Here is an 18,122-nt window from a genome sequence, read left to right on the forward strand (position 1 = left end):
TAACTACTCCACATCCACAACATCAATCCTGGCAAGCCACAGAGATCTTACATTTTCACACGCACTTATTTCCCTACGTGGCCACATTCGTCTGCTTGGGGCTAGTAGACTAAACATTTTTGTTGGCAACCTCCATTTGTTGATATTTCTGACTCCCATTTAAAAGACTGAGTATGAAACCCAACCTTTTCCTAAAACTATTATAAATAATTAGAAGACCACTGACGTATGGAATGGGAGTTTAAGTGAATATTCATATTTCATGACAAGGTCCACAAGCAATGCTAATTAACCCCTATTAACTTGAATCTGTCACTATCAGCTTCTGCCAGTTAACTTCCTTGACCTTCTCTAGCCTCCACCTTGTTACTCTGCGATGAGAGTCAGGAAAAGAGACTCCAGCTGTTGTACGCTGACAGGGGGCAATTTACATTTGGCCTTCATTAAGAGACAGAAAGCATCATTGAGACCAAATGTACAAGACAGACTGGTGGAGGTTATAAAAAATTCAAGTGGCACACATTTTTCCCTTTCATCTGACAGTTGGTATTAAGAAGCTATATATCAACCTCAGACACATAAAATTTAAACTAAAGAGAGGGCATAAGAATTAGACTATGAAGACAGCGCCTTCTGTCTGCTCCACGGCTATTTCATTCATATGAAGCAAGACAGCTCAGGTGGCAAATTTGGAGGTATGATGAAAGTCACAGAAAATGCAACACTGGTGGGGCTCGCTAAGATTAACAGGGATTCTTCAGGCTTTAGGAGGGGGAAAGTATGATATTATTTTTATAAACCAAAGAATACACGCATAAGATCGTCCCTGCCACTTATTTGCAACCATGCACTCTCAGCTTCAGAGTGAGGTGAAGATATAGACCTCAAGGGTTCCTTCACTCAATCTTCTTGCCTCCATTCAAACTCAAACCAAATAGCTGTAGAACCTGCTTTCCAGAGGACCTCCAACTTTTCTTAAAATGAGAGAACACTAAGAGGTCCATCTGTTCGCTGAGAAGCAACCATGTCCTTAATCAAACAACTGCTGTCTACTTCTAGCTCACCTACCCACAAATACAGTTGTCGCTGCATGCAATGAATTGCTCTCACAAGTCAACCAAAGGCCTGTCTAATCTAGTGTTCCATGCACAGAGAAGTAAAGATGAACCTGAGGCCATCACAATTAAGGCACGATATACAGTGGTACCTCGGTTGTCAAACGTCTCGGAAGTCGAACATTTCGGTTTTCGAATGCCAAAAAAGAAGAAGTAAATGCTTCCATTTTCGAACATGCCTTGGAAGTCAAACAGCTTCCGCTGATTTTTTCCCCCAATTTTCTCTACTGAATTTGCAGGCCGCCCTTTGCACCTCGGTTTTCAAATGTTTCGGAACTCAAAACGGTCTTCTGGAATGGATTACGTTCGAAAACAACTTTCCTCTATTGTTCCCAGCATTTGGTAACTAGACACTTTCAAGCTGAACGTTCCATTCTAATCTATCACACCAAAGGTCAATGACCGACCTCCAGTTCATCACAACTGAAGGGGATGAATCCTGCAAATATTAGGTAAAGAAACATTTCCTTATGTTTGTCCAATTGACTAAATCATTTTAACTGGGTAAATTCAAGCCATAGTGTTTTAACAGTCCCCCAAACTTCATATAGTCACTGTTCCCCTTCTCTCCCTCATCCCACATTTATTTAAAATACTTTTCACCTTGGAAAGCAATGACTTAATAAAACTATTAAATACAACATACAATTAACAAGACAGATACAGCAATAACTATGTCAGACCCAACAATTAACAGCCAATTAAAGCCCGAGGGAACAACTCAGTCTTCTGAAAAGACTATGAAATCCTACATTATTTTGCTTCCCTTATATGGAGGATGCTCTTCCTGAGTTGGGGTGAACCCTAAAATGAGAGTGCCCTATCAGTTTATGACAATCTCTAGAAACACTTTGGTACCCTTAAGACTGTGCAATGGAAGAAGAGTTCTGGAGTCAACTAGTTCACCTTTGTTATCCACAGCCAGGGTGACAAACTACAGTGTGGCAGTTTCTTGCTCTTCCATCTATATTACTGTAAAGACGTTGCATGTTCAGGCCATAGCAAATGAGAGAGAAAAGATGGCAGCTGCACTAGGAAAAACGGTATGGAAGCAGATTTCCCACAAGAGCTCTTTCCTGCTACACACCCCTTCAGTCAGCAAAGCACCAGTAGAATCAATTGCTAGGAATCCTACTTGCAAACTCTGAAGTGGATAAACACACCCGCACAGCTGGGTTGGGCCCTGGTCGCACCGCTCTCCAACGTACTAGGCTACAAAAGCTGGTGAACATTAACAACACTATGCCCTATGGCCACATTTGTGCTTGGATGTAACATTTTCTTTCGTTAGCAAATCATACAGGCTTGATCTCACATTCCTAAATCCAAATACCCAAGATGCCAGGCTCTCCAGCTGAGAACAAAGGCTTGCACAAAAATGAACAGGGAAAGCTGGCGTAAAAACAGAAAGCCTCAGAAGACTTCTCCCAGGGACTCACCATCTAAACCTTTGTTTTTGTCAATAGTTAAAACTCTCTCTTGACTTAATGAGAAGACTCCAAAGGTTTTTTTAAAACACACACACACACACAGTGTTTCATTACAACTGAATATAGGTTTGAGTTTAGGAGAACCGAAGCTTCTTGGCACATAACCAAAATTCTGTTGCCTTTTTAGACATACTCACTTCTTTCATCCACAGCAACTTAGGTGGCTGCATCTCAGCGGACATTGCGCCACCTACAAAGCACAAGACTCTGTGCCGTGTCCCGTTGATGCGTGCTACTTGGTCAGCTGCACGATGGTCCATCCACAGAATGATGTTTCTGTTGTGTTCTCCTTATAAAACAAGGCCAATCTTAGAGTTATTTCTAATTTAGATATGGGTAACCCACCTAGCCCCAAAATTATTTAATGAATTTATATCCTGACTTTCCTCAAGGCCAACATGCCTGGGGAGGTCTCCTAGGTGGTCTCCCATCCAGACTCTGACAAGACCCAGACCTGCTCATTTTCAGTACAATGGTTTCTGCATGTGCCCCTGGCCTTTAGACCACAGCCCTGAGACCATAGTCCTCTAATCCTATAGCAGAGATGGGAAGTCTGTAGCCCTCTGGGTGTTATTGGACTGCAACTCCCACCAGCCTTAGCCAACACAGGCAAAGAAGACTGTAGTCAAGCAACCACTGGAAGGTTGCAAGGTTCCCATCCCTCCCTCTCTGTTCCTAGAACTGTTTCACTTGACTTCTCCAAATTCAGCTAATATGTAACTTTAAGCAAAATCTTTCAGCAACTCTCGTTTAATTCTTGCTAGATAAAGCAATGACTGTGACCTTGGACTCAAGCATTTCAAATAAAGCCATGCAGGAGATATCACGGAGAACTTGTGGTACAAGTCTTTCCTATTTTAATTTCATAGCTACCTGCTGAATTGTTGTTAAATAGATTTCTTTCTTTTTTTAAACCTTGTATTTCACTTTAATGCTGTAAATCTTGGTCTTCTATTAGAAAGTCTTACCTTCAGAGTTGACCGCCAAGGGCTTGAAATGCGTGTCCAAAACAACAAGGGAACAGGTAGCATCAAAGCCCAATCCTCGAATCTGAGAAACATCTATCCCACGGACAACTTTCTGTGAAGAACAAGTCAGTTATATATTTTCAGAATTGCATACAGGCAAACACACACACAAATATGAATATCTAAAATAGGGTCATTGCTGAAAGAGTTTAGGTTCCTGAAAGATTACTTAAATACAAAATGTATGTGTGGAAGGGGGAGTGTAAACCCAATTGCTCTTTCACATTACCATCATCCCTGGAGAGCATGTTCAAAAGCCCAGCGAGGGCACACATCCGCATGCTCTTCCACACAGAGTTAAGACTGCTTATGTGACAGGCCCCCAAAGCTGCAGAGGCTGGTTTTCTCCTACTTTAGGATCACACGTGGTTTTCTAAATCCCTGTACATGCTCAAAAACCAGTTAAGATTTTGATCTGTGAATCAAGTAGTCTCCAAATTCAAAACCCCATCTCAGCCATAAACTTATGAGGAATAGTCATTATTACGGATTCTTACCTTCGCAACTGCAAAAGGAACCCAGTAGGGCCACAAATTATGTGCAGGTTATGTTCTGGAGATCACACTTAAAGCCAAAACGGTTTATAGTCAAAACACACTGGGTTCTATGGCAGGTGGAATAGCCAAAGTCTCTCCCCCCCCCACACACACACATTTACCCCTTTTTCATTTATGTGTGTGTGATGGGCTTGTACTGAGCATCCAAAAAGTGCTAAACATTTTACCCATTCTATTTAATTGCAGCATTTTTATACCACCCATTAAAAAAACAGTATCTGGGTGGGGTACGAGATAGAGATAGAGATAGATACAGATACAGTGGTACCTCAGGTTAAGTACTTAATTCGTTCCGGAGGTCCGTTCTTAACCTGAAACTGTTCTTAACCTGAAACACCACTTTAGCTAATGGGGCCTCCAGCTGCCGCCGCGCCACTGAATCACGATTTCTGTTCTCTTCCTGAAGCAAAGTTCTTAATCCGAGGTACTATTTCTGGGTTAGCGGAGTCTGTAACCTGAAGCATATGTAACCTGAAGCGTATGTAACCCAAGGTACTACTGTATAGATAGATAGATAAATAGATAGACAGATAGAAATATGACAGCTTGAAAATGTTATTATAAATAGTTACAATTTAAGGCGGATGTTTCAAAGAATTACTTCAAATGCTGTAATGTCTACTGAGATGTAAGTCCCATTGTTTTCAGTTTAGTACCATCTTTCAACAACTTGTCCTTTGGCTCTCTGCTGTATTGAGCAGTAATGAATATACTTTAGGGTGTGAGTGAGGTCGAAGAAGAAGAAGAAGAAGAAGAAGAAGAAGAAGAAGAGTAAGGCAACTCATTGCCCTCTATTAAGAGGATGGCAATGAGAGTGCTTTGGCAAACTAAGGTCATAGATGCTCCTACTTTATTCCTTCTTCTTTTTTAATCCACTTATCTTTCGGTGACCCTCAAAGAGGCTCACACCAAAATCAATCGATAAACACATGGCATGTACAAATGCATAGACATAGCTAATACAACTCAACTTTTCTTAGCTTGGTGAAGAGGTATTTGGCATTGGGGACAGATGCAGACTATGAGGTATTGTAAGACCACTATGGCAAATAACTCTTTTCTTGCCACCCCAAACTTAGCCAATGTTTGTTTTATATATAAACAGGTCACTATAATATGCAGTCGGTACTACCCGGAGGTTCAAGTGCTCTTGAAGGGAATGGGATTCTTAGTATACTTTGTTATTTGTTTTCAGCACACCTATTATTTAAACAATTTTAATGCCGCTTAATTACAGCCATTCCTAAGTGGTGTGCAGGAGACTCAATACAATGAAACAAAAATAGAGCTAACTATGAAAATCAGAATTCATTTTAAAAGCCTGCTGGAATTAATGTCGATAAACGTTCAATAGAGTGAATAAGAGTAAATGAAGAAATGCATTCTGTTTCATTATCCTCATAGCAACTGCACCAGGCACACCCCCATCTTCCTCCATCTCCTTTAGGGCACTCACTGCAGAGAATGGCTCATTAATATTTGAAAATCCTGATCAATAACAAGCGAACGGTGAACTGTCCAACTATGAATTACCAAGCATCTCATGCATATTTGAAGAGCCAACCTAAGAACGCCAAGCAGTCTGAACCCAGGACTTTTTTTGTAGAGGACTGAAAGTCCCCCTTCCCCGCCCCAAGACCACCCTGACAATGCTGGCTGCCAAAGGAGGTCATAATACCCACAAAGAGATGTGAAGAACAACTAATTCAGGAGATGGAGCAACATCCTGCTGTTTTACATTTCCCTTACCTAGGGTTTCCATATTTCAAAAAGTAAAATTCCTGACACTCGCAAAGTTGTTGAGCTTTTTTAGGAAGCCCCCAAACCAGGACATGTCAGGACAAGCTTACCCATACCATACTTCAGTACAAATGTCTGCTGTAGAGGGAAGGTTGCTTGCTAACTGAGATGTTGGCGTCACCTGAGGTTCCATTCTGAGCAAGCTCCATTTCTTTCTACCCCATAAGTAGATGCTACAAGACCAGCACCAGGTATCCATGACAGGAATCTTGTACTATATTTGTGACACTACCCAGGGTCTCTGATGGTGAAGGAAAGCTTTTCAAGCTGAATGAAAAGGTCTCTCTACCTTAGGTGTTCATTTAGCATTGTTTTAAAACCTCTATTTAGTTTCTTTTGTACTGTTTTTGCAACACAAAAAAACTGTAAGTACTCCTAACAGATCAACTGAGAAAAAACTTATAATTCTTCTCCCCAAAATGCAAAAAACAAGTAAGCATACAAAATGATCCCCCAAAACAAAGGTGAAGATATCTCAAGACGCTGACAAAATTAGGATTTGGTTTAAAACAACAACAGCCCAGCGCATTTCGGCCTGTTGATGTTAAAGGCCTTTCTCAGGGGCCAGAATTAAAAACAACCTAAAATGTTAAGATAACTGGAGATATCTTCAGGCTGTTTTTCATTCTGACCCTTGAGGCCTTTAACAACAATAACAGCCCCAAATGTGCTGGACTGCTTAAAAAAAAATTAAATCCACATTTTGTCACTATCCTGAGATATCATCTCCTTTGTTTCTGTGGGGTATAATTGTTCCCCATCACATACATACACATAATACACATTAAAAATCTTTGTCCCACCCCCAGTGTGGTATGCTGTTAATTTCCTCTTGATTTCGCACACAGACATTTTCCTCCATATGATTTGTGTTAGGACACAATACCCTTTGCTTTCCAATATGTCCCTTGCAAAACAGGCTTGTATTGGAAAAACTGTCCAGATGCCTTTAGGCAACCAGGAAGTCCAAATGGCACATGAGTGAGCTAGCAGAGAAGGGAGGATCTCTCTATTCCTCCCTCCAACAGCCCAATTGGTTTTTGTGCTAGTTTCAGAGGAAGGAAAACATCTTCCTCCATGATCAAGTATGCAGGCAGAAAAGCAATAGATCATTCTGCCCCTCCTTGGCCATTCCACTGGCTAGAATGATATTTTTTATAAATGTGTTAAGAAGCTAGTAGCCTGTATTTCCAGGCTGGCCACAGAATTGGAGTCTTCTTTTCCCCTGCAGTCAACATGAAACTGCAAGCTAGTAGCCAAAACTTTGTAGGCTAGCAGCTCATATGGACTAACTTTCAAGGCTGTTTATAGAAAGGAAGAGAGAGAGAATACCTGAAGCAAGAAACAGAGTAGCGTACAGCTGATTAAGCTCATTCACTTTTTGGAGTTTGTTTTTTCAAAAACAGGTAATTGATGTTTTCTTTCTGGTTTCTACCATAAGCAAAAAACTTCTACCTCAAAGTTATAATTTTCTCCCACCCAAAAAACCACAACCCTTCTTCTTCCAATCCTGAATGTTAAACCTAAAAACTCTTCCCGCAGTTTTTCCAAGAGCCACTTATCAGTATACACACCCCACCCCTCACAAAAAATAAAGAGAGGGATTAACTGAAACAGGGCAGCTTCAGTACCATTTATCAATAGAATCTGGCCAGATGTACTAGAAGGAGTACAAAGGTGTTCTGTGTGTGTGCCAGCAATAGAGGTATATATAGAAAGACAGAGAAATCAGAGAGATGTAGTTCTGGTTAGTATAAAGGTGTATATATCAGAAGCTGCTGTTAATCTTTGAACTTAATAACACGGCCATTATATAGTCAAATTTGGAACAGGAAGCCCCAATTTTTCCAAAATTAAAGGTAGGCGGAGATTAGCTAGCAAATGTCACTAGTTATATCAGCCCTCCTAGAATCTTGTATCTCTTGTGTGCGTGAAAATGGTTCGATGTGACAAAGGCAGTAGAATCTGCCTCGCCTCATTAGAAAAGCTGCCTCACAGTGTGTAGCATAAAATTCATAGGGAGCATTCATGTTTGTACCTTTGTGACTGTACAACACGCAGCCCAGATGTCATCAGAGGATTGCTCATAGTGGTCTGGTTGTGGTGCCCAAATTTGAATTGGCTGCTCTGCGTAAGCCACCACCGTCCCAAACTGGTCTACCAAAGCCGCACGGACGCTTGCTGTGCCAACGTCAATTCCAATGTAGTAATTTACCGGTTCCAGGTTCTCACTTTGCATTTTGAGCAGACCTCTGGGTGACAGGGAAACAAAAAGGGGCTTTTAAAATATGCTTCACTTGGATAAAACTTCATTATCTCATATCACTGCTCATCTTTGCAATGGATCCAATGAGTTTTGCTACATGTTACAAATGCCAAGCCAAGGGACAATAAGGTAGCCATCTCACCAGTACAACCCTTGGTTTGAAGCACACACATGCATACCCCCTTCCCAACCTTTGTCAGACACAGACCATCAGAAGTGCTGCAGACCAACTCATTTGGAAATAGTTTGTAAGCTGATAAGCCTACCTATAGCTAATTATTTAGACTCTGGTTGGATGACTTTTCTCTCCAATAAGCTTTCCACCATAAAAGTATCATAAAGTATTCTCATTTGCAATAACACGTTTTGGTTTCCCAATCCCACATTCAGGAAGTTACTGCTCCTTAACAGAAGTCAAATCAACAAACTGTGCAGGGTTTTATTTTAAAAGTTCCTGTTGTGTTCTTGTCATTGTTTTTACCAACTTCCAGTCACATATAAGAAAGACAATTTCCCAATCTCATTCCAGGAAGTATAAATATTACAGGTATACTCTGTTCTCCCTCACACTAACAACAAGGTTCTTATATTTTATACCATTTCCCTACACAGTACACATCATTTTAAAGAGTGCCTAATGCCATACAAGTTCTCAGACATTAAGATACTTGGAGTCCTCTTCTAACGTTTGCTTCCAGTGAAGAGGACCTGTTTTTTGGTAGTGGCACCATGGTTATAAAAAGTTGTCCAGATGAAGTCTGCAGGATCAGTCCACAGTTTGCCAATAATAAGATGATGTTGATGATCATTTACCATAGGTCATGGCTCCTCAACAGACATCTAGAAGATAATTTTATAGCATTGTTTCCTTTGCTGTGACTTTACAATTGCAAAGCGATTTAAACTGTTTCCTTAGTCTGCTGCTATAGTTTTCATGTGGATCATTTTGGGATGCCATGGTCTTACTGGAAGACACTGTGTGGTCCCATCAGGTGGCAAGTCAGAGGAAAAATGAGTTAATAGTTTAATTCATTTCTGGAATAATATGAATAAATAAATTGTGAATAAACAAAATGAATAAGAACTCACATGTGAACCACAATGCACAAGCCAAAGGAACCCACATTCATCATGCTGGTTCAACCCATGTTTTATATAGGTTGCAAGCCTACATACACTTACCGGGGAACAAATCCTACAGGACAAGCCTAATATTGCACTGTTAAAATCATTTTATTGCATTGCTATGTGTAGTGTGCAACACTTTGGTTCTTACTATTCATCAACTGCCTCTAAACAAAGCAATAGAAAGAAAAGCATTACCAATGATTATCAGGAGCAGCAACGGCTGCCAGCTGAGCAGTCCAAAGTCTACAAATGCTATGCACTGCAGCCAGTCATACGCCAATCACACTGTAGAGCGACAGTTTTTCATGCCCAAAGTGGACAGAGTGACATGGGTTTTGTGCACAAAGAAGGTGGGCGTTTATGACCCGTCAGTACAGGCAACTCCCATTTTGAATGCGTTCTCGGTACATGCATGCATCACTGTGAACCCAAAGGTGGCAGGAGAAGGGGGAGTTATGGGGCATAATGGGAGTGCGGCAGGGCAGGCTTACAAGTGCACTGCCAACACACGTGATGACCCAGAACATAACCCCATGCAAAATAGGGTTTTCCTGTATATAACCAGTAACTTTATGAACAATGATAAAACTGGGCTGCCATGGTATATATCCATGGATGAACTCCTAGCAGGCTCCCCATCCTTTCCAAATAAATAAATATATTTTAACTATACAGACGTACACAGGCAGACACACCTTTGCCCAATATTGGGCCATAATAATTGGCTTTGGAAGCTCAAGCGTGTCTGTAATCCAGCAGCTAGGCTGCACTACATTGTTTTGTTCTTCATCTCACAGTCTAACTTGCCGTTGACCAAAAAATCATTCAGTTTATAGATGCCTCCAACAATTGTTGATATAAGGTTTGTCTCTAGAGGAACTGTGTTTAAAAATATTATGCGTTCATTTATCATTCTGCATCACTTCAAAGTGCAACATTCCTGTAACTCAATCCAGTTTCCTTGCAAAAACATTGTTTGATGCTAAGAGTACTACAGAGTATAATACATTTGAGATATCACCTACATGACATCTGGATCTACGCACAAAAAGCACTGAATTCTCCAGTGCATCTTTTTTTTTTTAGGGTCATCAGTGACTAGAGTAAATATCCTAAAATCAGCAGAGTTCTCCTATAAGGCATAGTCAACAAGTTTTAACTAGGAAAAATACATTTTGGAGTAATGGGGCATTAGAAAAATTACAAAGGGAGACTGATTGCATTGGATGCCATGCTAAACCACAACTGAAGCATTATGTGAAGAAGCGTAAACAAGACACAGGACTCATCCATACTTGCACTTGTCTAAGTGATTTTTCACTTGTCCCACAATTTCTAGGCATGAGTCTAAGCAGTCTTGCCAGTGCCTGCCATTTCTCCCCAGAAAATCCATTCCTTAGCCATAAATCAGAAAAAACATAAATCCAGAGAAAACCCAATTGGTGTTTGCTCCGATTCAGAAGATCAGGTGGGGGGGGGGGCGGTAATGAGGTGAGCAAGGGCAAGTCTGGATAAGCCCACAATAAGCCTTGAGCTTTCACACTACCCCCCCCCCCAATCTCCAAAGCGGCCAGGAATTTGGAAAACTGCAGTTTGTCAAGTTGCTTGGATCAACTATAGCTACTGAAGATGACTTGTTTAACCTAACAGTAGATTAACCACAGTTTCTGGTCTGGTCAGATTTCTGTTCTAAAGTCCAACTACGTCCCATTATACCACATTGGCTTTTTCCTGTCTCCAATGTTCTTGAAAGGGAAGGGGGTGGGGGTGTACCTTGTTTTTGAACTCTGGATAAACAAAAATCTCAACCAAGCAACAAGATGTTGCCCTGACAGATGTCAGCAAAAATCAAAATCCGTCCAACAAACTATAAAGTTGTTTCAGCTGATAATTCGAGATTAATGAAATCAATAAATTATGGACGATTAACATTTGGGCTTCTCTCTAAAGCTGTGCTCTCAAGTTTGCACTGGCTAATTCAAGCACTCAATAAATAATGCACAAATTTCTCAGTAAGTTAATCAGTTTGTCAGACTGCAGGAACAGAGCTTGAAATGTAAAAAGGCTTGTTTACATGTTCAGTTGTCACAGAGTAACTCCGGAATTCACTGGAACAAAAATCAACAACTCAGAGGTTTAAGGGAGTGAATGAGAAGCTGAAATAAGTTGAAAGAGAATTTAAAATCCCTGGAATGATCAAGGGCTTCTTATTCTCATATTAAAAAAACTGGTAAGTGAACAGTTCAATGAAGATACATGCTGACTTGTGAATAACACCATATAGTGACAGCAAAAGTGAGTGGTTGGAATAGTGGAGTTTATACATAGTATCAGCCCCATATTGATCTCTTTTGTTTGTTTTTTTAATTTCTATTTTTTAAATATTTATTTTTATTGAAACTTGTCCAAAGGTAAGTACATACCCAATACAAAGTATCTTTTTTATAATACACCAGAATAAAATAAATGCTTTTACGATCTAATCTAAAAAGGAACAGAAGGGAACAGAAGGGGGAAAGGTAAAAGAGAAACTGAAAGAAATAAAAAAGTCTTCCAGTTCTCTGTCCTGAAGCTACCCCCACTTATGCATGTACTACTCATGCGCGGCCATGAATACAGTGGTACCTTGGTTTAAGAACAGCTGTTTATGAACAACTTGGATTTAGAATGCTGTAAACCCAAAGTAGGCGTTTTGGTTTGTGAACTTTGCCTTGGAAGCAAAACATGTTCCACTTCCTGCTGAGTGTGTTCCATTTGTAAATTGAGTCCCCAGCTGCTACGGGAAAGCGCGCCTTGGTTTAAGAACGCTTTAGTTTAAGCACGGACTTCTGGAACGGATTAAGTTCATACACCAAGGTACCACAGTATATGCTACCTCAGGAAATAAATAAATACAATTATACCAGGAAATGATGGGAGAGAGCTGGAGAGCCCTCATGGCTCACGAGGAAACCCTCCCTGAAGTCCAAAGAAGACATCAGTGAGGGCAGAGGAAGCCCCAAAGAGACCTGAGGAGCAACAGGACTTTGTTTAGGCTGCTCAGAGTCCCCACCTAACAGCTGACATAGAGGGTAGCACAGCAGAAGCAGCCGCTTTCCCTTGTGTCCTCCAACCAGCCCTAAAGCTTCAACTCTAGATATTTTCTTTCTCTGAATTGGAGAGAGAGCAGGAAAGAGAGCTGGAGAGCAGGGGGGAATGGGCATTTAAAGACTTTTTAGAGGGTGCTCCCCACTTCATGTGATTTCTCTTATGTGCGCGGTGGCCCAGAACATAACCCCCAAATAGAATCCAACTATTCTATTTTCCATAAGCCAATATTTTTTTTAATCCAGGTATTACAAGTTCATTTTCTCTTTCACGCAAAAACTCCATAAGAAGTATCCAATCCTTAATAAATGTCAATATTGATTTTTCTCTAATTTAATATCATAAATTTCTTAGATATCTGTTCCCTTGAGTTCAATGTGCGCATACTCCTAGGTTAACTAGGTGTTGCAATCCTATACCCACTTAAATGAGAGTAAGTCCCCTTGAACTCAGAGGGACTCACTTCCGGGCAGGAATGTATGGGATTGCACAGGAGGGCCACCATTTTGTTGCTGTCTTCAGTAATGACCCCCATTTCCATGAGATAGGCAACAGCATTTTGCCTGACTCTTCTGAGAAAAGACTTAATGGTACAATCCCATAAAACTCTACTCAGAGGTCCTACAAAGTTAAATATAAACCTTTTTTTTTTTTTTTTTTTACTCCGAGGGTAAAGGTATATAGAAATACAACCTAAGTCAGATGATGAAATAGGAGAGGGTGTAATGGCAACAGGAGCTTAGTAGATTGTGTCATTTCCATCACTTTTGGTCTTGAAACAGAACATAGCCTTCATCTCTTCTTGTTTATTACCCTACTGCTGATCGAAGTGTGAAACAGAATTCAACTTGGATTAAGGATGTTCAGGGGGCAAATTCCCTAAAGACATTTCAGGCACTTCAGGGATTAATTTGGTCCCTTGTGTTCAGTTGTATTAGCAAGTCATCCCACAAAATGATTTACGCTTTGTAAAGGAGTCTACAAAGTGACAGAACATCAACATTTGCATATTGGCTACGGTTCAGTGTGCTTCCCAGCAAAGCCATCCTATCAAACCAACACCTAAACCAAGTGTCTAATTATTTGCGACAGATACTGGAAAGCCTAGGCCAACAGTAAATTCAACAATTAAATCAAAAAATTTAATACATGCTACAAAACATGCTTTTGCAGACATTTTTCACCCAGCGGCGAGAATGTTTCAGTAACTAGTTTCCAAAATTTAATGCATTCAAGGGGACTTGTTCACCCTTGAATCGCAATTGTAAAGGAGGACAGCCCTAAGTAATTTGTCATCCTAAACTTAAAACATTTATTTAGATGGTTGGTACATCTGCAATTCTAACACACTGCTTCTGAGAGTTCCTGTCACATCTATTTAAAAGTAACCAGGGGCTCTCACGCCAGACCAGTCTTTTTATTTTTAACTGCACAGTCCTACACATGTCTACTCACAGGCCCTACTGAGCTCAGTGGGACTTACACCCTGGTAAATATGTATAGGTTTGCAACATAACTGAACACTACACCAGGATTGGAGGTATAACACTACTTAGCAGAGGAACAGTTGCTTTATCCAAATAATAATAATAATAATAATAATAATAATAATAATAATAATAATAATAATTTATTACTTATACCCCGCCCATCTGGCTGGGTCTCCCCAGCCACTCTGAGCAGCTTCCAACAGGAGATTAAAAATACATTAAAACATCAGTCACTAGAAAAACTTCCCTAAACAGATGCCTTCAGATGTCTTCTAAATGTCTGATAGTTGTTTATTTCTTTTGACATCTGATGGAAGGGCATTCCACAGGGCGGGAGCCACTACCGAGAAGGCCCTCTGCCTGGTTCCCTGTAACTTTGCTTCTCGCAGTGAGGGAACCTCCAGAAGGCCCTCAGCGCTGGACCTCAGTGTCCGGGCCGAATGGTGGGGGTGGAGAAGGAGGCAGGCCCGGGCAAGATTACACACACATACACAACCAGACACTCTGGAAACTCTTCCACAGCCCACTAATTAGAGACAGTACCACCACCAATATTCACGTATGGAGATAGCCAATTAACTCACCACAGTTAGGGCATGCACCCCACTACATTCCCAAAAGTCAATAACACAGCACACTCAGTCCAACAGCCCGTAGCACAGCCAGCAACAACCACACTACTGCAAGTCCCCTTAGGAGTCCTTATAGGTGTTTGAATCTCCTTATACTCCTCAAAACTATCCTTTTTTAAGCAGAGTGGAGCACGGCGAAGACATACAACATAGTGCTCACATGAGACGCCTGCAGAGAACACACGGGATGCCCTCCTGGGACAAGAACAATGTTGGAATGACTACAGGTCAGTAGCTATGCTGCAGAGTTCCATCAGGCTGCATTTCATCACCCACGCTGTTTAAGATCTACTTGAAGCCACCGGAAGAGGTCATCTGGAGATACAGACTGAGGTGTCACCAACACTAGATAACGCCAAGCTCTATTATCTCCTTTTCATCAAATCAAGATGAACCAATAGGTGCTCTGAATCAGTGGCCAGGCCAGGCACATTAACAGACTGGGTAAGAGCCAATAAACTGAGATTAAATCCAGACAAGATAGTGGTACTGTTAGCAGGTTGTTCATCTATTTGGCTGATTGAAGTTCAACCTGTTCTGGATTTCTCCCTAAAGGTTCAGGTTTGCAGTTCAGGGACAGTCTTGGATCTAGTTGTTAGCGAAGAGGCATGAGCAGCCTCAGAGGCTCACAGCACCGTTTACTGGCTTCAGCTGATAATACCAGCTGCAATCCTACCTGTACAGAGATACCTGCTCTGATTACTTCAATGCATTATATATATATGGGCTTAACTTCGAAAACAGCCTAGACACTTTAGTTAGCTCAAAACAGGGCAGCAAGACGGTTAACTGGGTCTCAACCATATGATCATATTATACATTTTGTGATCAGCACTGTTTCCAGGCCCAATTAAGATGGCTGACATTAAGCTTTAAAGAGGATTTGAAGGATCACATCCTCCAACCTATCTGCCTGATCTCAAGATCTTTGGAGACCCTTGTCCAGTGCCCCTGCTAAACAAAGTGTAGCAGATAACTTAGTAGAGAGATGGCCTTTTGAGTGTCAGGAACACAGGAGGTGCAACTGGTGCCCACGATGCCAACACATGCTAAAGCCACACAGGACAATAGCCTGGTTCCTGCTTTGATGCAGCCAGTCCTTTTGGCCCACTCCTCCCTCTGACAGCCCATGTGGCCAATCCAGCCCTCTAGTCCCAGCAGGCCTTGTCTTCTTGTCCTACCCAACCACATTTCCTCTTACGCTTTGGAAGCAGTGGGTACTTCTTGTCTGTAGGAGGGCAGTACTGGAACAATAATGTTTGGGGAAAGCACAATACTCATATGGCAAGAGGGTAGACAGCTACAGCAGTCATACATTACAGTGTGCGGGCTGTTATGTTTGGTGCTTCACATATTTATGATACTTGCATGGTGATAGTTACATAAGCATGTATTTTGCTCAGTGTACGCACACTAGGAAACAGAAATCACAGCTTCCCATCACTTGTAATAAGTACAGCAAGACACACCTACCTCTGATATAGTCACAAATAACAATCGACATGTGGACTGCAGGCTAATTCCACAAAGAAATCATTTCCATGAAGGAATTCAGTAATGTTTAAACATATCCTGTACTTTGCACCGTGTTCTAAATAATACACTGAGAAGGCGTCTCTCTTTACAGAAGGCCCAGATTGGGGCTGCTTTCAGAATGCTTTCAGGTGGGATTTAAACACATACCAGCAAATTCAGGTTGCACAACTGTAGTTGATGAGGACAACAAACCCACTCCCCCGCCCCCCAAAAAAACCCTGCACTTTTTGCAGCAGGGAAACTAATTGGAAATTGTGCAATAATGCTTGCTTTGATGCAATGTCATCTGTCAACCTCCCTGCAAACAAATGAATACTCCTTGAAAAGCCAACACGTCGAATCTCCCCACAAAAATGAGCGTCCAACAAACAGGTCAAGCAAAAGCACCCAGTGTGTATGTCTTAGCTCTTCAGTAACCCTAGGACAGTATTTCCCAGCCTTGGGTCCCCAAATGTTGTTGACTACAATCCCCATCATCCCCAACCATTGGGCCACTCCAGCTGGCGCTGATGGGACCCACATCTGGTGACCTACAGAAACATATCTGCAACTTGCATCAATTTCAAATGTGGCTGAAAGAGTGTCCATGACCCTTGGCTACTTGAGACTCTCTTCTCACCCTTCCCTCTTCCCAGGACTAGTAACCATGGACACCAGGATAAGGCATCATCTCAGGGATGTGGCAGTATTTGGTTGCCATTTTGCAAGGGGAGTGTGGTGGGCTGGGAACCTCCCCTTTTCACTTCTTAGGTCCCACTGCATACTGGGCCCCATACATACACAGGGGAACAAACCTGGCAAGCAAAATAATAATAATAATAAACACATGCCTCCGCTTTAGGCAAACCTGCTGTCAAGGATCAAAACCATCTCCCCCAGAGTCAACCAAGGTAAGCCAGAAGGCAACCAAAGTACACCCAAAGAGGGAGGGGGAAAGGGACACGACCCCTTGGGCAAGGGATACAGAACAGAGCCCGAGGTGTTTTCTTTCCCCTCCTAAACGCAAAGGAAAGAAACATCTGCGCGAGGATTTCCTGAAACGGAACGCTCTGCTACAGAAGGCGATTCTTATTTGGGTTGGAGAGCAGAAGCCACTTACTTGCCCAGCAGTGAAATATGACCTGAGCTAGCAGTGGACAAGCCGCTCGCAGCACACGCTTTGCAGCAAAGAGAGAGAGGAAAACCCCCAGAGTTCCTGACAAGGCAATTTCCGGGCTTCTTGCACGGGAGCAAGAGCAGTTGCCGCAAGGGGGGAAAGGAAGGGGGGAAAGAAGGAGGCCTCGCTCCTTTTCTCCTCTCTTGGCAGCGGCGGCGCCTTGGTGCCGCTGATCCCGATTGGCCGGCTGGCCCGCGAGGCGGGATTTGGCGGAGGAGCCGGGAAGGCGCTTAAACGGGCAGTAAATAAAAGGAGCTGCTCACCCCGTCCTGCTTTATGTCTGTGTCTCTCCCCCATTCTCACTGCTTGTAAAAACCCATCTGTGGAACTGTACTAGCGATGCCCGCCTCGGGGATAAAATGTGAAAGCCTATTTATGGCTTATTTGCCAGCAGAGATGATATGATAATCTTTATTGTCATTGTCCCATACAGAACAACGAAATTGAAAATCTACATCAGACGGTCAGATGTCTGCAAGCCTGCAATCCCAGCTATCCCAGCCTGGTTAGCCCCCTAAAAACTCTGATACCCCATAATTAAATACAATATACAGTACTCCCATAGAGACTACCTTAAAAAGGTAAAGGGACCCCTGACTATTAGGTCCAGTCGTGGCCGACTCTGAGGTTGCGGCACTCATCTCGCTTTATTGGCCGTAAAGGTAAAGGGACCCCTGACCGTTAGACCCAGTTGTGGCCGACTCTGGGGTTGCAGCGCTCATCTCGCTGCGTACAGCTTCCAGGTCATGTGGCCAGCATGACTAAGCCGCTTCTGGTGAACCAGAGCAGCACACGGAAACGCCGTTTACCTTCCTGCCAGAGTGGTACCTATTAATC

General features: G+C 42.1%; 1 protein-coding gene across 6 annotated transcripts in view; it reads right to left on the bottom strand.

Moving 5' to 3' along the window:
• Positions 1-17,368, bottom strand: part of FGGY (FGGY carbohydrate kinase domain containing) — a 162,576-nt gene extending 145,208 nt beyond the window's left edge. For 5 of the 6 annotated variants that reach the window (XM_077928690.1, XM_077928689.1, XM_077928688.1 and 2 more), the window contains exons 1-4: positions 17,229-17,362; positions 8,029-8,242; positions 3,574-3,685; positions 2,743-2,894 (exon numbers count right to left, since the gene is read on the bottom strand). In XM_077928690.1, the coding sequence (XP_077784816.1) occupies positions 2,743-2,894; positions 3,574-3,685; positions 8,029-8,229 (465 nt within the window). In that variant the 5' untranslated portion in view covers positions 8,230-8,242; positions 17,229-17,362. Of the gene's footprint in view, positions 1-2,742; positions 2,895-3,573; positions 3,686-8,028; positions 8,243-17,228 lie in introns of all 6 variants that reach the window. The other variant, XM_077928691.1, reaches the window with a different exon arrangement.
• Positions 17,369-18,122: the final 754 nt, after the last annotated feature.

Source organism: Podarcis muralis, chromosome 5 (assembly GCF_964188315.1).
Source record: "Podarcis muralis chromosome 5, rPodMur119.hap1.1, whole genome shotgun sequence".
NCBI classification, from domain to species: Eukaryota; Metazoa; Chordata; class Lepidosauria; order Squamata; family Lacertidae; genus Podarcis; species Podarcis muralis.